Source organism: Heterodontus francisci, chromosome 5 (assembly GCF_036365525.1).
Source record: "Heterodontus francisci isolate sHetFra1 chromosome 5, sHetFra1.hap1, whole genome shotgun sequence".
Classification (NCBI taxonomy): domain Eukaryota; kingdom Metazoa; phylum Chordata; class Chondrichthyes; order Heterodontiformes; family Heterodontidae; genus Heterodontus; species Heterodontus francisci.
The window spans coordinates 130,824,375-130,845,758 of record NC_090375.1 but is presented as its reverse complement, the minus strand read 5'-3'; the positions used below and the strand labels follow the sequence as shown (position 1 = coordinate 130,845,758).

At 43.3% G+C, this 21,384-nt stretch overlaps 1 protein-coding gene across 3 annotated transcripts in view; it reads left to right on the top strand.

Annotated features, from left to right (window-relative positions):
- Window positions 1-21,384, top strand: part of tpd52 (tumor protein D52) — a 276,898-nt gene that overhangs the window by 73,582 nt on the left and 181,932 nt on the right. For all 3 annotated transcript variants that reach the window (XM_068032094.1, XM_068032092.1, XM_068032093.1), the window contains exons 3-4: window positions 11,648-11,796; window positions 15,634-15,735. In XM_068032094.1, the coding sequence (XP_067888195.1) occupies window positions 11,648-11,796; window positions 15,634-15,735 (251 nt within the window). The remainder of the gene's footprint in view (window positions 1-11,647; window positions 11,797-15,633; window positions 15,736-21,384) is intronic.

The window sequence follows — 21,384 nt, the reverse complement described above, 5'->3', positions numbered from 1 at the left end:
TCTTTTCTCTCCCCCCTTTTCTCTCCCCCCTTTTCTCTCCCCCCTTTTCTCTCCCCCCTTTTCTCTCCCCCCTTTTCTCTCCCCCCTTTTCTCTCCCCCCTTTTCTCTCCCCCCTTTTCTCTCCCCCCTTTTCTCTCCCCCCTTTTCTCTCCCCCCTTTTCTCTCCCCCCTTTTCTCTCCCCCCTTTTCTCTCCCCCCTTTTCTCTCCCCCCTTTTCTCTCTCTCTTTCTCTCCTCCCTTTTCTCTCTCTCTCTCTCTCTCTCTCTCTCTCTCTCTCTCTCTCTCTCTCCTCCCTTTTCTCTCTCCTCCCTTTTCTCTCTCTCTCTCTCTCTCTCTCCTCCCTTTTCTCTCTCCTCCCTTTTCTCTCTCTCTCTCTCTCTCTCCTCCCTTTTCTCTCCTCCCTTTTCTCTCCTCCCTTTTCTCTCTCTCTCTCTCTCTCTCTCCTCCCTTTTCTCTCCTCCCTTTTCTCTCCTCCCTTTTCTCTCCTCCCTTTTCTCTCCTCCCTTTTCTCTCCTCCCTTTTCTCTCCTCCTTTTCTCTCTCTCTCTCTCTCTCTCTCTCTCCTCCCTTTTCTCTCCTCCCTTTTCTCTCCTCCCTTTTCTCTCCTCCCTTTTCTCTCCTCCCTTTTCTCTCCTCCCTTTTCTCTCCTCCCTTTTCTCTCCTCCCTTTTCTCTCCTCCCTTTTCTCTCCTCCCTTTTCTCTCCTCCCTTTTCTCTCCTCCCTTTTCTCTCCTCCCTTTTCTCTCTCCTCCCTTTTCTCTCTCCTCCCTTTTCTCTCTCTCTCCTCCCTTTTCTCTCTCTCTCTCTCTCTCTCTCTCCTCCCTTTTCTCTCTCTCTCTCTCTCTCTCTCTCCCCCCTTTTCTCTCTCTCTCTCTCTCTCTCCTCCCTTTTCTCTCTCCTCCCTTTTCTCTCCTCCCTTCTCTCTCTCTCTCTCTCTCTCTCTCTCCTCCCTTTTCTCTCTCTCTCTCTCTCTCTCTCTCCTCCCTTTTCTCTCTCTCTCTTCTCTCTCTCTCTCCTCCCTTCTCTCTCTCTCTCTCTCCTCCCTTTTCTCTCCTCCCTTTTCTCTCCTCCCTTTTCTCTCCTCCCTTTTCTCTCTCTCTCTCTCTCTCTCTCTCTCTCTCTCTCTCCTCCCTTTTCTCTCTCCTCCCTTTTCCATCCTCCCTTTTCTCTCTCTCTCTCTCCTCCCTTTTCTCTCCTCCCTTTTCTCTCCTCCCTTTTCTCTCTCTCTCTCTCCTCCCTTTTCTCTCTCCTCCCTTTTCTCTCTCTCTCTCTCTCTCTCTCCCCCCTTTTCTCTCTCTCTCTCTCTCTCTCTCCCCCTTTTCTCTCTCTCTCTCTCTCTCCTCCCTTTTCTCTCTCTCTCTCCTCCCTTCTCTCTCTCTCTCTCTCCTCCCTTCTCTCTCTCTCTCTCTCCTCCCTTTTCTCTCTCTCTCTCTCTCCTCCCTTTTCTCTCTCTCTCTCTCTCCTCCCTTTTCTCTCTCTCTCTCTCTCCTCCCTTTTCTCTCTCTCTCTCTCTCCTCCCTTTTCTCTCTCTCTCTCTCTCCTCCCTTTTCTCTCTCTCTCTCCTCCCTTTTCTCTCTCTCTCTCCTCCCTTTTCTCTCTCTCTCTCCTCCCTTTTCTCTCTCTCTCTCCTCCCTTTTCTCTCTCTCTCTCCTCCCTTTTCTCTCTCTCTCTCCTCCTTTTCTCTCTCTCTCTCCTCCCTTTTCTCTCTCTCTCTCCTCCCTTTTCTCTCTCTCTCTCCTCCCTTTTCTCTCTCTCTCTCCTCCCCTTTTCTCTCTCTCTCTCCTCCCTTTTCTCTCTCTCTCTCCTCCCTTTTCTCTCTCTCTCTCCTCCCTTTTCTCTCTCTCTCTCCTCCCTTTTCTCTCTCTCTCTCCTCCCTTGTCTCTCTCTCTCTCCTCCCTTGTCTCTCTCTCTCTCCTCCCTTGTCTCTCTCTCTCTCCTCCCTTGTCTCTCTCTCTCTCCTCCCTTGTCTCTCTCTCTCTCCTCCCTTGTCTCTCTCTCTCTCCTCCCTTGTCTCTCTCTCTCTCCTCCCTTGTCTCTCTCTCTCTCCTCCCTTGTCTCTCTCTCTCTCCTCCCTTGTCTCTCTCTGTCTCTGTCTCTCTCTGTCTCTGTCTCTCTCTGTCTCTGTCTCTCTCTGTCTCTGTCTCTCTCTGTCTCTGTCTCTCTCTCTGTCTCTCTCTGTCTCTGTCTCTCTCTGTCTCTGTCTCTCTCTGTCTCTGTCTCTCTCTCTGTCTCTCTGTCTCTGTCTCTCTCTCTGTCTCTCTGTCTCTGTCTCTCTCCTCCCTTTTCTCTCTCTTCTCTCCATGTGAATGAAAGTGTAGCATAGTTTTATTTATTTAGATCAGGTTTAGTTTTTTTTTTAAAGTACTGTAACCCACCTCTTGTTTAAACTTAAAAAACCTGTCCGATTGATTCTTTTACTGAGTAAATTGGGCCTATATTCTCTGGAGTTTAGAAGAATGAGAGGTGATCTAATTAAGACATACAAGATTCTGAAACGGTTTGATAGGGTAGAAGCTGAGAGGTTGTTCCCACTGATCAGGGAATCTAGAACACAAGGACACAGTCTCAGGATAAGGGGCCAATCATTCAGGACTGAGAGAGAGAAATTTCACTCAAAGGGTTGTGATTTTTTGGAATTCCCTACCCCAGAGGGTTGTGAATGCTCCTTCTTTGAATACAGTTAAGGCTGGGATAGATAGATAGATTTTTGGTCTTGCAGGGATGGGGAGCGGGCAGCAAAGTGGAATTGAAGCCCAAGATCAGCTATGAACCTATTGAATGGCAGAGCAGACACAATGGGCCATATGGTCTACTTCTGCTCCTATTTCTTGTGTTCTTGTGTTTACAGTCACAACAAAGGAAAAAGGTAAAACACTCACTGAAGCATTAAGCACATCCACTGTATTTAAAAGGAATAAACCCTGTTGTGGTCAAACAAGGGGAAGGACAAGAGGGACCCTTGTGACCCCTCCTCACGTGATTGTAACATCACCCATACTATTCCAATCCAGCTTTCATACTGGCATCTGCCTGTCAATGCGGAAAGTTGCCTAGGTAGGTCCTAACCATGAACAACATCAACTTGCATTTATATGGTATCTTTTAGGTGGTGGAGCATCCCAAGGTGCTTCGCAGAAGCATTATCAAACAAAATTTGACACTGAGCTGTATAAAGTGATGTTGTAACAGGTAATCAAAAGATTGGTCAAAGAGGTAGGTTCTAAGGAGCGTCTTAAAGGAGGAAAGAGAGGAAGGGAGGTTTAAGGTGGAAATTCCAGAGCTTAGGCCACGACAATTGAAGGCAAGGCTGCCGCTGGTGAAGCTGAAGTGTCATTAAATCAGGATGTGCAAGAGGCTAGAATTGGAGGAGCACAGCAATCTCAGGGTTATCGGAGTGAAGAAGGTTACAGAGATAGGGGAGAGGTCACAGAGAGATTTGAAAACGAGGATGAGAATTTTAAAACCAAGGCTTTGCTTAACCTGTAGCCAGTGTAAGTCGGTGAATGCAGACAATTTTAATCTTTGTCCACCCAAAGTTATGGAAGGAGTCATCAGTAGTGCCACCAAATGACACCAGCTCATCAATAATCTGCTAGTTAATGCTCAGTTTTGATTTTTGCCAGAACTATTTGGCTCCAAACTTTGTCGTATTCCTAATCCAGACATTGACATGATCTGAATGCCAGAGTTCAGTAGTTGCTGTCAACATCAAGACCACATTTGACTGAGATTCAAGGAGATAAACAAAATTGAGACCAGTTGGAGCCAAACCTTGGCAATTTCAAGATAACATAGATGGCTTTGCCAGCATTGCCCAGATTGGGAAATTTAAAAAGCTACACTTGTAACTAAATGAGCACACTTTGGTTTGACAGCATGAAAGTTCATTGCTAATCCTGACACTAGGGGCAGAAACTTGCCTATGTTTTTTTTTCCAGACGTCGAGACCATTTCCAGATCAACAAACTGCGCGTGTGACTGGTTGGACTTCCAATCCAATCTTCTAGGAAGCATCCAATTAACAACCCACCTCCGGGATGGAGTTGGGGGGAATATGAAGTTGGCAGCAAACCTGAGTGCACTAGATTTAAGGGTCAATCATCTCAGCTCCAGAACATCACTGCATGAGTTCCTCAGGGTGGTGTCCTAGGTCCAACCATCTTCAGCTGCTTCATCAATGACCTTCCTTCAATCAGGAGGTCAGAAGTGGGGATGTTCACTGATGATTGCACAATGTTCAGCACCATTCGTGACTCCTAAGATACTGAAGCAGTATGCATTGAAATGCAGCAAGACTTGGACAATATCCAGGCTTGGGCTGATAAGTGACAAGTAATGTTTGTGCCAGGCAATGACCATCTCCAGCAAGAGAGAATCTAACCATCTCCTCCCCTTGACATTCAATGGCATTATGATTGCTGAATACCCCACTATCAACATCCTGGGGGTTACCATTGACTATAAGCTGAACTGTAGTAGCTATATAAATACCATGGCTACAAGAGCAGGTCAGAGGCTAAGAATCCTGCGGTGAGTAACTCACCTCCTGACTCCCCAATGCATGTCCAACATCTACAAGGCACAAGTCAGAAGAGTGATGGAATAGTCTCCACTTGCCTGAATGAGTGCAGCTTCAACAACACTCAAGAAGCTCGACACCATCCAGGATGCCTGGTACCCCATCCACAAACATTCACTCCCTCCATCACCGACGCACAGTGGCAGCAGTGTGTACCATCTACAAGATGCACTGCAGCAACTCACACTAAGGCTGCTTCGACAGCACCTTCCAAACCTGTGACCTCCACCACCTGGAAGGACAAGGGCAGTAGATGCATGGGAACACCACCACCTGCAAGTTCCCAACAAGCCTGGAGTCTGGATATGCACCTCAAGTGCCATTAGCTGCAGGGCTACGGACCAAATGCTGGAAGGTGGGACTAGAATAGGTGGATCGTATTTCGGCCGGCTCAGAGGCAATGGGCCAAGTGGCCTTAAACATTCTATGATTCTTAGCCACACACCACCCTGACTTGGAACTATATCACCGTTCCTTCACTATTGCTGGGTCAATATCTTGGAACTCCCTTCCTAACAGCACTGTTGGTGTATCTGCCCCACATGGACTGCAGCGATTCAAGAAGGCGGCTCACCATCACCTTTTCAAGGGCAATTTGGGATGGGCAATAAATGCTGTCCTAGCTAGCAACGCCCACTTCCCATGAATGAACTTAAAAAAAAAAGACCGGGATACATTGCAGGAAGCAGAACACTGACCTCTTGAGGGCTGACAAGGTGAATGTCCTACAGTTGTCAGCTGTTTGCCATGACTCTCTTTCCTCATTAGCAGTCCTTTGCACAGAAAGGACCATTCTTCAGCAACACAGGCTCAAGGGAGTCTCTCAGGCTCCCTTTGTGACCCTTCATAGAAGCAGACGGCAAAAACATTCAGTCTTAAAATGATGACCTTGCCTACCCCATTCCACAACGAAGTCTATCAAATGTCACTGCACCTTATCATCCGCACATTGCATCCCTCATATTCCTAATTTCTCATTGCAGAAGAGAGCACATAACACCTAGGAGAGGTGTTGAGCCTGAGGTGGAGTGCCCTTACTGGCAATGCTGAAACCAATGGAGGAGGAGGCCCTGGAGTTGGCAGGGTGACAGCAGCCAGGCCGTCAGCAAGGGGGCGATGGAGATGCAGCAGATAGCTTTGAAAGAATTATGTTGTAATCATACAACTGGGTCTGAACAGCTTCTTCAATCGTGGTTTTGTATCCATAAGTGACCATTTCAAGCTCAGCAACATGTGATGGCATGAAAGCAGTAGCACATAGCAAAGCAATAACTGACGTCTTTGCTGTCTTCAGAGGCACAGCTGCAGCAGCGTGATGAGGCAGCGCAGACTCAGAAGATCATCACTGAGGATAAACCATCGTGTGCATCCTACGCCAGTGCAGATATACTCACATTGGTGAGACCTCAGTTGTGGATACAACTGGTGGTAGAAGCTGAGTAGCATGTCACCTATGTGCAGGAGGTGCTGGGGGCAATGAAAACTGTGGGCTGTCCCCATCGGAGGACTAAAGACAATCCAGCCATGCTCGGCTCGACAGAGATGCTGAGCCACGGTCACACATGAAGTGGATGCTTGTGGGAATCTCAATTTCCTGAGGCAGGACACACCCTTGGCCAGAAGATGGGAGTAGTCCATCCATGCCATGAGTGACATGATGTCTCCTCCATTGCAAGAGTGACTCACCTCATGGGGAGTCATATGCGGCAGTCCAACGAATGGATGCAGGACCTGTGCAATGGCCTCCCATGCTATCTGCAGCCTATAGCTGCTTGGATCGGTTGGTTGCAGTGATGGCTCAGCAATGCATGGAGGCGTAGCCAAGTGCTCTCCTGCTGTTGGTCAGCAGGGATGTGCAGGTGGGCCCTTTAAAGGGCAGAGAGGGAGGGGTGATCGTAATGGGAGCTCTCCTCAATGACCCCCACCCCTCAGCTACCCTCTCGACAGAGACACAAGTGCTGCATCCTGGCCCCATGACTGAGCTTGTCCCTGTGCCAATGCAGATGGTGCCTGCCTATGTTGGGTCCCTTGTGGGCACAGCAACCTAAAGGACACATGCTAGGGTCATCTCGGTCGGCAGAGCAAAGAGGCAATCAGGCTGCCTTCACATCTCCAGCCACAGGGGTATCACCACGTAGAAGCATGAGAAAAAGATAGTGGAAACTGTCTTCAGTGCACACTAAGGTTCACTTGGGTGCATTCTTTTATGTCACTGTTACGTTGACTTACTTTATTGCATTGAAATTTTGTTTTGGCTAACTGATAAGTGTCAGTAGCTCTTAGTGCCTCATGGCACATTGACCATGAAGAGTGGCCTGGATGTGAGAGCAATGAATGTTGTGTGTCAGTGTTAAAATAGAAGGGGTAACAGCCTGAGATGTGGTCAACCAAGGAAATCTGTATGTTGTGATGGGCTTGTGATTGTGACAACAACTGTCACGGGCCCAGGTGCCAAGAGTGCAACGTAGAAAGCCCTACACATGGGAATCATGCCTGGATGAGGGCGTCACAAGCTTTCCTGTCATGCAGGTCAATGGGCACAGGAGTCTGAGAGACCTGTAGATGGACATGCTCTGCCAGGCAATTGTCCCCTTGCTTTTCTGCCTCCTCCGAGGATGCTGAGCAGTCATCACCCTCCTCACCTTTGGTAGCTACAGGTTGTGCAAAGTGCAGCACACCATTGCTGTACTTGAAGGGTCATATTGGAGGGTGACCTCAGAGCAGTCAAGGCACTGGAATCGCATTTTCAGCATCCAGTGGCCTGCTCAATGTTTGCCTGGTCATTAAATGGCTATGGTTATATCTCTTGTGTGACTCTGGTGTCATCAGTGGGTACCTGTTGTTACCCAGGAGCCATCCACAGAAGCTGTCCGGTGGCCTGAAGAGTTTAGAATTTTTTAGAATTTAGAATTTAGAACATTACAGCGCAGTACAGGCCCTTCGGCCCTCGATGTTGTGCCGCCCTGTGAAACCATCTGACCTACACTATTCCATTTTCATCCATGTGTCTATCCAATGTCCACTTAAATGCCCTTAAAGTTGGCGAATCTACTACTGCTGCAGGCAGGGCGTTCCACGCCCTTACTACTCTCTGAGTAAAGAAACTACCTCTCACATCTGTCCGATATCTATCACCCCTCAACTTGAAGCTATGTCCCCTCGTGTTTGCCATCACCATCCGAGGAAAAAGACGCTCACTATCCACCCTATCTAACCCTCTGATTATCTTATATGTCTCTATTAAGTCACCTCTCCTCCTCCTTCTCTCCAACGAAAACAACCTCAAGTCCCTCAGCCTTTCCTCGTAAGACCTTCCCTCCATACCAGGCAACATCCTAGTAAATCTCCTCTGCACCCTTTCCATAGCTTCCACATCCTTCCTATAATGCGGTGACCAGAACTGCACGCAATACTCCAGGTGCGGTCTCACCAGAGTTTTGTACAGCTGCAGCATGACCTCGTGGCTCCGAAACTCGACCCCCCTACTAATAAAAGCTAACACACCATATGCCTTCTTAACAGCCCTATTAACCTGGTTAGCAACCTTCAGGGATTTATGCACCTGGACACCAAGATCTCTCTGTTCATCTACAGTACCAAGAATCCTCCCATTAGCCCAGTACTCTGCATTCCTGTTACTCCTTCCAAAGTGAATCACCTCACACTTTTCCGCATTAAACTCCATTTGCCATCTCTCAGCCCAGCTCTGCAGCCTATCTATGTCTCTCTGTACCCGACAACATCCTTCGGCACTATCCACAACTCCACCGACCTTAGTGTCATCTGCAAATTTACTAACCCACCCTTCTACACCCTCTTCCAGGTCATTTATAAAAATGACAAACAGCAGTGGCCCCAAAACAGATCCTTGCGGTACACCACTAGTAACTAAACTCCAGGATGAACATTTGCCATCAACCACCACCCTCTGTCTTCTTTCAGCTAGCCAATTTCTGATCCAAAGCTCTAAATCACCTTCAACCCCATACTTGCGTATTTTCTGCAATAGCCTACCGTGGGGAACCTTATCAAACGCCTTACTGAAATCCATATACACCACATCCACTGCTTTACCCTCATCCAACTGTTTGGTCACCTTCTCGAAAAACTCAATAAGGTTTGTGCGGCACGACCTACCCGTCACAAAACCGTGCTGACTATCTCTAATGTACTTATTCTTTTCAAGATGATTATAAATCCTGTCTCTTATAACCTTTTCCAACATTTTACCCACAACCGAAGTAAGGCTCACAGGTCTATAATTACCAGGGCTGTCTCTACTCCCCTTCTTGAACAAGGGGACAACATTTGCAATCCTCCAGTCTTCCGGCACTATTCCTGTCGACAATGACGACATAAAGATCAAGGACAAAGGCTCTGCAATCTCCTCCCTAGCTTCCCAGAGAATCCTAGGATAAATCCCATCTGGCCCAGGGGACTTATCTATTTTCACACTTCCCAAAATTGCTAACACCTCCTCCTTGTGAACCTCAATCCCATCTAGCCTCGTAGCCTGAATCTCAGTATTCTCAACAACATTTTCTTTCTCTACTGTAAATACTGACGCAAAATATTCATTTAACACTTCCCCTATCTCCTCTGATTCCACACACAACTTCCCACTACTATCCTTGATTGGCCCTAATCTAACTCTAGTCATTCTAGTTGAGACACCTAAGACTGCCTCAGTATGAATGCGTCATGGCAGCTGCTCAGAAACCTTGCACGCACTTGCAGAATTCCTTTTGTGGTGGTCGCATGCAAGCTACATGTTGGAGTGGAATCCCTTCCTATTCACAGAAACTCCTGGTTGGGCTGATGGAACATTGATAGACTGCACCCATGTGGCTATCACGCTCTGCACTTGTGGGAATCCTACTATGGAGGTGAAAACGACAGCCCTCTGGGCCTGGTTAGCAGCATCTGTTTTGAAATTTGATGTAGTCCGATGCCCTCGCATTCAAGGTATCTCGCCCATGTGATGCAGTTATGGGCGGCAGATTGCAAGAACCTGCAGATGTCAGCAGCCAACCCTGAATGAAACGGACACAAAGAAATTAATTGCGACTATCACTTTGACCTATACAGGCAATGGGTGTCCACCCACTACTACTTCTGCTTTCGGGTTCTTTTCCAAAAGGGTGCAGAAGTCTGTGACCACCTGGCATGAGAGCTGCAGCCTTCAGAAGCACTGCTGCTCAGAGGTCCAGTAAGCTACCCCTTTGCTTGTACACCCTGCGCAGAGGGTAGCACCTTCTATCTCCTAGCCCTTTGGTCAACTCCTCTGCAATGCCCAACTGCATGTGGATACATTGCTTGCTGCAGCTACGACTCCTCCGGTGGGTCTTCCTAGTTCTCAGTGGTCCACCTGACCTCCATTGGAGGAACCCATATCCCTGTCAAGTCTCAAACACACAAGGGTCTGTAGCCCTGTTGAGTTGGCAGATTATGCTGTAGAAGCTCCAGCAATTTCGCTCTAGCTTCTGAGTTGCAAGGTTTTGGGTTCAAGTCCTACTTCAGGACTTGAGGTCAAACATCAAGGCTGACATTCCAGTGCAGTGCTGAGGGAGTGCTGCACTGTTAGATGTGCTGTCTTTTGGATGAGCTGTTATTTTGAAGAAGAGCAGGGAGTTAGCCTAGTGTCCAGGCCAATATTTATCCCTCAATCAACAATACAAAAACAGATTATCTGTGTATTTAACATTGCTGTGGTTGTGAAAAAGCACAATATAAATGCAAATTTTTGTTCCACATTCTTGCCCACTCTCTAAGTCTGTCCAAATTCCCTTGAAGGCTCTTTGCATCTTCCTCACAACACACATTCCTACCTAGTTTTGTGTCATCTGCGAACTTGGAAATATTACATTTGGTCCCCGCATCCAAATCATTGATATATATTGTGAACAGCTGGGGCCCAAGTACTATCCTCCATAGGTTTTGGATCATTTGTTTGCTTAGAAGAAATGCTTTAGACTGTTAACTGAGAACATGAGTCATCATAGATTTCTCGTGGGGGACAAACCTCTAATTTGATTTAAGCAATGTAACGAACTTACCAAATTTGGAATGTAGTGCTTAAAAATCTGAATTATTTGACTTTAAGTAACTTTGAATTGAGAAAAGACGGCTTTGGGAGAATGCCATAACCAATACTCGGACATAAACCTTGCGTGATAAAATGTCCAATTGTATGTCTAAGGGTTTCTTTAAAACTAGTGGATCTCCTCTGGCAATAGTCTTGAGTTGAAGGGTGCACTGTCCAGCAGAGATCTCATACAACTCCTAAATAGCTATAGTGCCACATCTTGAAATGTGAGTAAACAGTTAAGTTAAACATAAAGTTAAATATAAATCTGACCTTTTTCCCTAAGCAATCATTTAAACCCTTAATATGGCTATCAAGAAACGCATGCACATTATTGATCAGAATTGTTCCACCCACCGTATATTGGGAAAAGGAAAATAATAGCTGTCCATTACCTACACACAAAATTGTTTGAAGTCCTCATTATAAGCTTGTTTTGCCCTGAGGCAGCCTGTGCCATCGCAGAAACCAAAACTTTGGAGTTTTTGTGACTTACAAGGTTTTTTTTAAACATTTACTTACCTGAATGTGGTACCAGGAGGAGCAGCAGTGCTTCTCTCAGCCAGATTGCTACAGCCCAATGCTGCTCAACTCTTTGTGCTGGCTGCATTGCATGAGGTTTGGAGCACCTTGAGCTTCACTGAGTGCAGGGAATATTCTACATCTCTCCCTTTCTTCTCCTCCTTTCCCGTTTCCCCCCATCCCCCTCTCCCAGCTCTGCACTGGAATGTCTGGGTCTAAGTTCTGTTCCTTGCTGTTTTAAGGACCATGTGAAGTGGACAGAACAAAGAAACGGATTCCCATCATTTTCTGTGAATTATTTTTCTTTTAAATCCTACTTCACAAGTTGATACTTGAGTCACTCACTAGTAATTAGGAGTGGAATTGTGAGGAGGAGCAAGTAACAGCTAAATCATTTTTATTAACTTTTATCTTCATTTGCATTACTCTGCCGTGTTGAACTCTCACCTGTGTTTTATCTTAGGTGGAGGAGGAAATCCAAACACTTTCTCAAGTGCTTGCAGCTAAAGAAAGACATGTTGCTGAGTTAAAGAAGAAGCTAGGATTGACTCCACTACATGAACTTAAACAGAATTTGTCAAAAAGCTGGATGGATGTACAATCTTCCACAGCGTAAGTGCATAGTATAGCAATGACCAATAGAACCATGAATTGAATATATGTAAAGAAAGGCTTGCCTTTAGTGTAAGGTAGACTGGTAGTTATAAAATGAATTGGTAGAATTTGTTCAAACTCCAAATAAAAATTAATTCATAACATTTGAATCTAGGAGAAAATGACCTAGGCTCAATATTCCTTTTTAAGCTTATACTGGCCAAGTTTTGAATTATAGTTGAGGTTTCTCCCACTTCCCCATATCATTTGGTTGTTATGTTGCCATATACAAGAATGATATCACTCTCTTTAGAAAGTTTCCCAATGCATTTTGCAATTGGATGTCCCTGGGACTCCATTATTTAAAAGTTAAGATTAACTCCACTATGTGAACTTAAGCAGAATTTGTTTAAGTTTGTTACATGTGTTATCTTCCACTGGTTAAATCGGGACTTCGTTGAAGAATGCCCAAAAATGTGGGTGCCACCAATTCCTTTTTCTGCATTTGCTTAACAGGCTAGGGAAAAAGTATCTGCCACCAAGAGGTTTTGCAAGCTTCTGTTTCATAGAAACTAATAATTCATTCCCCTGTTCCACTAAAGTCATAATTAAGAGCCATAGTGCAAAAGAATCATGTTCTGCCCTATTTTGTGTGGTGGCAATGTATTTTAGGAAAATTTGTGTTGTATTATATGTGGGAACAGAGCTGATGGGCTTTGGTGCCATGCATGTAAGTACCAAGTTTTAAGAGAATTGTTTGAGGATAATTGCAGGAGTTGGGGAAATTGAGGAAACTCTGAAATGACTGACTGAAAGATGGCACAGTACTGGACTAGGAGCTCTGGTCATGAATTCAGATCCTACCATGACAAGTTGCGAAATTGAGTTAATAAATCTGGCCACAAAACATGTCGATCATTTAAAAACCACAATAGTTCACGACTATCCTTAAGGTATGGCAATCAGATGCCCTGCGTAGCCAGCAACCCAGTTGTGCAAGTGATTTGCTATTTCAAAAAAAAATCTCACTATCACCTTCTGAGGGCAACTATAGATATGTCTTCAGATCTTGAGAACCAATTATTTAAAAAGGAATAATTCAGGTAATTCCAAACTAGGAAGCAAGTCTGAACCATGGTGCCAAGAAAGGGCTTTTCTCTGCCTCACTCAGTTTCAAATATAGTTGAGGCCAAGATGAGGGAGTGTCATTATTAAGGGCTGCCCATTAGCTGAAAGTGGTGATGGTATTGTAGTAATATTATTTTGAGTTAGATGGTTGGTTGTTCACTTTTGTCCATCATTTTATATATATCAACATATTTATATAGCATCTTTAACATAATAAAATGTCCCAAGGCGTTTCACAGGAGCGTTATGAAGCAAAGTTAGACACCAAGCCACATAAGGTGAAATTAGGGCAGATGGCCAAAAGCTTGGTCAAAGAGGTTGGTTTTAAGGAGTGTCTTAAAGGGGGAAAGAGAGTTGGAGAGGTTTGGGGTGGGGGTGGGGTTCCAGAGCTTTGGGAATAGGCAGCTGAAGGCATAGCCACCAATGGTAGAGCAATTAAGAGGCCAGAATTAGATGAACACATGTCTTGGAGGGTTGTGGGGCTAGAGGAGAGTACAGAGATGGGGAGGGGGCAAGGCATGGAGGTATTTGAAAACGAGATGAGAATTTTAAAATCAAGATGTTATTTGACTGGGAGCCAATGTAGGTCAGAGAGCACAGGGGTGATGAGCAAGCAGGACTTGGTGCGAGTAAGGACGCAGGCAGCAGAGTATAGGATGACCTCAGATTTACAAAGGGTAGAACACGGGAGGTTGTAGGAATAGTCAAGTTGAGAGATCAAAAGGCATGAATGAGGGTTTTAACAGCAGATGAGCTGAGGCAGGGCCGAAGTCAGGCGAAGTTACATAGGTACAAATAGGTGGTCTTAGTGCAGATATGTGGTTGGAAGCTTATCGGGGTCAAATAAGTCACTAAGATTGCAAACAGTCTCGTTTAGTCTCTCACTTTTGCCAGGGAGATGGATGGAGCTGGTAGCTAAGGAGCAGAGTTTGGAGCATGGACCGCAGTCTTCCCAATATTTAATTGGAGGAAATTTCTGCTCTTACAGTACTGATGTCAGGTAAACAGTCTGATAATTTTAGCAACACTGGAGGATTCGAGAAGTAGAGCTGGGTGTCATCAGCAGACATGGAAAACGGACACTGCTTTCGGTTGATGTCGCCGAGGTGTTGCTTGTAAATGAGAAATAGGGGGCAAGGATCGATTCTTGTGGGATCCAGAAGGTATTGGTGCGGGAGAGGGAAGAGAAGCCATTGTAAGTGGCTACGATTTGATAGGTAAGAATGAAACGAGGCGAGTGCTGACTCATCCAGCTGGCCAACAGTGGAGAGGCCTTGGAGGAGGAAGGTGTGGTCACCTGTTTCAAGGCTGCAGACAGGTTGAGAAGGACCAGGAGGGAAAGTTTACCTTTGTCACAGTCACATAGGATGTCATTTGTGACTTTTAAGAGTCATTTTGGTACTGTTGCAGGGACAGGAACCTGATTGGATGGATTCAAACATGAAGTTCTGGGAGAGATGGGCACAGATTTGGGAGGCGACACACATTCAAGGATTTAATCGTAAAGGGAGGTTGGAGATGGGTGGTAGTTTGCAAGGACGGTGGGGTCAAGGGTTGGTTTTCTGAAGAGAGGGGTGATGACGGCAGATTTATTAAGAGTGAGGGACAAGTACCTGGAGAGAGAGAGATCCATTAATATCAGATAACATGGGGACCAGGAGTGGGTATTAAGAAAAAAAAAAGCCTTTTAACATCTATAATGAAAAAGCACTGTTTTAGCATTTGGCTGTAATGGCAAGCCTTACACCTTTAGGTAAGCTCTGTTGCGCTTTCCTCCTATTTCCCATTTTCTGTGCTTCTGACTGAACTTGGGCCTGCCTGTCACATGAGAACGTAACAGGTCAGGCCACTTTCAAAATATGTAATGAATCAGTTACCAACCCCATTGCTTCATTTATGAATTCAAATAGGGTTGCATTACAGCTTTCTCCTGGTCCACATTGATTAAAATTTTGGGAGATGCTGCATGGCAATACAACACTAACACTTGGCATTTGGGAGGAATGAAAGGGAATTAAACTGGTAACTATATATGCCTTTACTGTTTATTATAGGTCAGCAGTAATACTCAGGCATGATGGGTACACTGGGGGTAATATATAAAATCATAGCACAAGTGTGGAACGAACAGGAGGTACATGTTATATTGCTGAACTTTTTATACAATATGAAGCATCTTCTTGAACTTCCTATCAACTTTTCCAGCAAGTTCCTATGCCTGCATTTAGAACGAACTGCCTAGGCAGTCTTGTTGTGATGTAATTAAACCTTCCTGCCAGTGATGCAGATTTAGTTGCCTCACTTCAGCTTTTTCACCTTTTCCAGCTCCTCAGCCTGTAGTGGCAACATTGAGGGGAAAAAAAGGCAACTCAGATGCATTTGTGCATGCTCTTGGTACAATTATCTCTTGCCTTGTAACCTGCTTCACCCAAAGATCACACTGGGTTTTGATTGCCTGTGTGCATCACTATGGTAGATTGACTAGTATTATATCGTGAGTTGCAGAATATGGTTTAACTTCAGTACGTACTAGACATAGGAAATGTGAAAAATCTAAGAATGGAAGCAGACATAGGATTTGGAAATAATTGAGAGGCACTTTACAACAAAACAAGTGTGGAACCAGTCCGAAGAGAAATATGTGGAAACTATGACCTTTTTTGTGCTACATTTTAAGTGCGATGGCTTTTGGTAAGATTTGAATTCTTTTAAATTTTAATTCCACAGATTCAAGAAGACATCTGAAACCCTCTCTCAGGCTAGTCAGAAGGCTTCCTCTGCATTTACTAATTTTGGTTCTGCCATTACCAAAAAATTTGAAGATGTGAGGTATGTCTCAAGCTATTTTCTCTAGTAGAAATGTTAACATTTTGCTGCATTTTTGCTTACAACATTTCTGTCTTTTGAAACAGTTGTATCTACAGAACCATTTAACAATTTTCAAAGTTTTCTATTGTATTTGAGTACAATTTGAAATTATAAAATACAAGTTCACAGTTCTGAGTACTAGCTTCTTAAATCAAATTGGATTATCTGATGTTAACTTGGAACATTTATAAATGCTGCTGTTACTTAGAATTTGCACCAATACAGATGACTTCATTGTAAATTAATGTCGCTGTGACTTGCTACTACAAAGGTTTTCAGTAAATTGTTGCTTACCTTACCCAAATATAACTTTACATTTCTGTGTGTGTTCCTCCTCCCCTCCTTTCCCTTCCCCACTGTCCCCAGTCCTGTTCTTGTAGTGAGCAATAAATCTTTCTCCCATAATTTTTGAAGGCTGTGCCTACATTTTCATTTTTGGTGTCTCTAATGCAAGTAAAATTTGTTTGAGGGTACTTGGCTTTTTCTCCCCTCCCTATTTCATTTTAATTTTTTCTCTCCATCTGAGTTTTCCATACAGTGTTCTTCTTCTTTGGCCTCCTTGTCTCGAGAGACAATGGGTAAGCGCCTGGAGGTGGTCAGTGGTTTGTGGAGCAGCGCCTGGAGTGACAGTCTCTTCCACAGGTGCTGCAGATAAAATTGGTTGTCAGGGCTGTTTCGCAGTTGGCTCTCCCCTTGCGCTTCTGTCTTTTTTCCTGCCAACTGCTCAGTCTCTTCAACTCGCCGCACTTTAGCCCCGCCTTTATGGCTGCCCGCCAGCTCTGGCGATCGCTGGCAACTGACTCCCACGACTTGTGATCAATGTCACAGGACTTCATGTCGCGTTTGCATACAGTGTAAAAGGGAAATAATCAGTTCCTGATTAAAGTATGATTTAAATATTTAGTTGCCAGTGAAACAATCTCTAGGTTATCTTTCTATTACATACAGACTTCTTCCTTTTCTACCCCTCTCTTGCTGAATGAGCTTGCTTATATTTTCCTTTCCAAGTTCCATGTCCATTCTCAAGCTTGCATTTATTTTCTGTGGTATTTAATTTCTATCCCACCCTCCCTCATTTTGATCCTGTTCTTTGTCCTCTGGCCATGTAGTAGCAGTTCGCATGTTCGGCCTGTTTGTTTCAAGGTTTCTTCCCCTATGATTAGCTACTGCAGCAGTGTCCTGTGAACCTAATCTTGCCTCTGAGCTCCTTACACTCACCTGCAGTTCACATCTTCTGTTTGCATGCAACCTTTGTGGTTCAAACTCCCTGGACCTTGAAGATTAGAAAAGATGATTGCTGAATGAATCATTCAAAAATGCTCCTCCTTTTATTGGTCAACATGTACCATGGGAGCAACATTTTTGAACCAATCAGGGAGCAGCTTAATACCTGAGAAGTTTAGAGGTTTAAAGTTTCCAACATGTCAACTGTTGGGTAGTGAAGAGCAGTTCTTAGTGGACCAGACCTGGTTGTAGAAGAGGATGCAGGCAAGCAGTTTAGAAAGAGAAAAAGTTAAGAGTTTTTTGTGTCTTTGTTTTTGTGATGAGTTTTATTGCATTGCTGTGCTTGGATTTTTTGCATGGGAAGATTACATTTTTAGCACGGGGGTTTGGATTTTGTATGTAACACTTGGATTTTTAGTCATTAACAGCCCACTGGTTGTGCAATGCAGCTTGCACCTTTGTTCCAAAAGGTTTGATACTTTGCTGCCCTTTAGTGATTTATTTTTATTTCTTGAAGTGCAGATGGATCTGAATCTGTTCTGAGAAGGCAAAAGGTGGTGTAGTGGACATTCTGATGCAACATGTGTGATATAAATTGTGTGGCTTATTTTAATCATGTCCTGTACTATGGTTGCCCTTGTCCATTTTAACCTAATCAGCACGGTGGAACTGAGGTGAGCAGAGTGTGGGTGTTGTCAATCTACACTTATTTGAAATGATAAAGCATCGTGGGATTGATGCCCTGGCACAAATGGGCTGGCCTCCCCAGATAATGGGAGGTTGACCTATGTGCATTAATTGTGTCCAGGCATGTCTCTTCCAGTGCAACAAAAATGTCAGGGCTATGTTGTTTTCTGTTTACTTATTATGTACTGGATACTTTCCTGTGGAGGAAAGGTACGGGGACATTGATGGCAGGGCAAAGTGTAGAGGTTCATGATTCTAGTTATTAACTTGTAGGCAGCTTCCCATTGAGCACCTGTTCCAAATGGGAGCTGTGCTGCTTAGGCCTCCTGCCACATGTAGGCTAAGCAAGTCCATGCATGTATAAGTCAAAGAAATAAAGGGTCTAATACACAACTTGAACACTGGCTACCAACCTCATTTGTACATGCTGCTGGTAGTTTAAGCGCATTGTAGGCCTTGGACCACCATGTGTTTTTCCTGATGTCCCATTATATTATCACCCAACTGTTAAAGCAATACTTATTTCCGAAGACATGTTTCAGTGCACTGTTTCACAGAGAAGCTTATATTTTGCACGGATTGATGTAGTGCAAGTGTGTTTTGTAACTTTAACTGGAATTTGACCTGGTCTAATTGGAAGTATGAACCAATAAGTAAAATTTGTTTTTTCATAATAGCCCTTCTGTTTAAAGTAGTGGCCACATAACTGTATCAAAAATAGTATAGTTTAAATACCTATTACTACATCATCTTTGTTGTGATACTCTAATGGAACTGAATATTTTTGTTGTTTTCCAGGCTATATCTAGTTCTTGTTAGACTTCTAATTTTTCAAGTAAACTTGAGTAGCTATGCATTTAAAAAAAAAAAAAGTTTCTATTCTTTTTGGATTATAATAGTTTAAGTAAAATTAACTGTCAGTTGGCTTTTGTGAATGTTTTGAATGTTTATCAATCCAGGTTTATGCTTCTAACAAGTTTGATAATCCAGAACTTTCTGTACTGAGGGATGCATGTATTAACTTTGGTTGATGAATTTTAGATACCATGAAGATGATCTACTTGAAGACTATTACAGTTTTCTGTGATGGAAAACAACAAGACAAAGCCCTGTGCGTCTTGATATTTTGGTTATTCAGAGCTAGACAATCCGATGTTTCTTTTCTTCTTTAACATGAAAAGTTTTGCAGGAGTTAAGTTAAATTTTTACACCACATATAAAAGTCCCAGCTCCCAAGGAAAATGAGAAGTAAAATTGCCCATTGATCTAGCAATCATTGGGCAGTTTTAACATTTTCAGGCAGTGTATTCTGAATTGGATTTTTGTAACTGGATTCTTATTGGTATGATGGTGGGGAAAAGTATTTTCTGCTATGGTATAAATGTTGTGTAAAAGTCACATTTTAGCACCCAGTTATGCTCGTGCAATAACACCAACCTTGGGCCCATTTTGTATTTACAGTTGAAATACAAGGATGAAATTATGGTAATCATTCTCAGTTACTAAATCTGAGAATTTGAATCCTAATAGTCGTTTGGTAGTACAGAACTTGAATATTCCTGAAAATAGTAACATGTTGTTGAAGTTTCTTGTCTTGCACTTATCAGGACAATCGCAAGAATACCAATGTAAGGGAGAACAATAACTTTATATTGTATGAGAAGAGAATGCTGATTGGTTGGTAAGTGAACTCTGGTAGAGGCATTGCCATGGTAGAGGCACCAGTTTACGATGACTGACAGTTAACTGCCAAGCTTTGTTTGACATTTATACCAGGCAGCTTGACTCTGATCGAGGCATTGCCCTGAGGAATGAACCAGTGAATGGCTGTCACTTATTTTGTTTAGCTGAAACAGGCACAATGTGTGTACATGTTCTTTCTGTCTGCAAAGAACAGGGCGCTGTGTATTAATATATGTAGCTTCCAGTTTGCGCAAATGTACCACACTGCGAGCCCTAGTGACTATCTTAAATTGGTTGTCAGCATAATTCTTAGCACACTGAGGATTATTCAGCAAATGTTGTCCAATTGCGGAATCACATCTAATGTTGGTCACTGTGTTTTGAGTTTTGCAAGAATGGGCTGGCTGGGTACGGCTTGTGCCTTGCCTGTTGCGAACAGCGGAAGGGACATGCTGTTTGATATGATCCGCCAGTCTTTGGGACCTAGGGCCTGTATACCTAGCATCATACTGGCATTGAAGTTCATATAGCACGCTACTCATTTGTGTCATAGGCAGGACGTCTTTTTGGCTCGACGCAGCATCCTGTTAGTGGTGAGCACCACATGTCGCTACTGCAGAGTAGTAGCGTGAAATAGCTAGCTTCACCCGTTGCTCAAATATTTGGGATACATTACCCTTTCAGGGTAATCTGAGGTAGACTAGGCATTTTCAGGTATAAAGTCATTGTTTTCCCTTACATTGGTATTCTTCCGATTGTCTTGATGAATGCAAGACGAAAAGCTTTGACAACTTGTCTCTATTTTCAGCAATACTCAATTTGAGTCTCTTTATTTATGCAATAATTATTGTACTTTTGCTGATTAATTATATACTTAATTTGAAGGATGTGAATACAAAGCTTTTATTGTCTGGATTAATAGTGAAATATCTGAGCTTTATAGATATGTGTAGTTTGTTCAAAACTTGCAGTTCTCAAGAGTACTTTGTAGACTGAAGTAGTGTATCATGGTATCTCTTCATACTGTCAAAACCTATTCTAGTATTGTTGGACTGAATGACTTTTTATTTTAAAAAAAAAAGCTCACCTTTTCTACACATGACAAGAAATTAAATATTTACTGTTAATTTAATTTCAGTATTTTATACAGTAGATTTGAATTTATAATTATAACTAACTTTGCTTCCTCTCTGCTCTCTTCTTGGGGCACATGAACTATATAGGGTATTTTTTTTTCTTGAAATTAATAGATACTCATTTCTAAATTTCCAAATTGATTTTAAAACTTGTCATTTTCAAAATGCATATAGAAATGTTGTATTTAACCAAATTGAAATTTGTGCATGTCCAGTGTCGCCAGCCGCATTTGATTACGAGAGTAGCTGCAGAAATTTTGAGATCAATTCAAAATGGAAAACTTTTAGAAGTGCAAAATTGAAGTATTTAGTAATATACTGAGTTGGAACAAAAATGCCAGTTGGCCCCTTGTATATGTACTTTTTTTCCTCTTTAAAATGGTGCACACTTTGAAATTTGAAATGCTCGGATCTCTCTATCACACTATTACTTTCAATTCAGAACTAAATTGTTTTTGAAGAGAATCTCAATATTTTTGCTTGTTCCAGTACCCTTGTAGTTGAATCCAGGTTACAACAGGGAGAACCACTGAGTACGCTCATGATTTTGTCCCTCGGTACTGTATAAAGCTATTTCATCCTCTGGAGTTTTCCCAAAGTCTGTTTCTTTTTTAATTCCAACGGTGATGACTTCTTAGAATTTTCCAAACCTACTGGCAAAAACCTTTTTCAGGTATGGTATTAATTAAAAAATAGTTTTTTTTTAAGACTTGATAGATTTGCACAAGGTGCAAAGTATTCTTTGGCTTTCCAAGTTGCTGGTGAATCGTGCAATTGGCTGAAATCATGTTATGATATTACTGTACAAATTCAATGACATGTTTGCATGCTAACATCATATGGTGTAATTTCACCCTGCAAGTCTCTACAAACCTGTGCT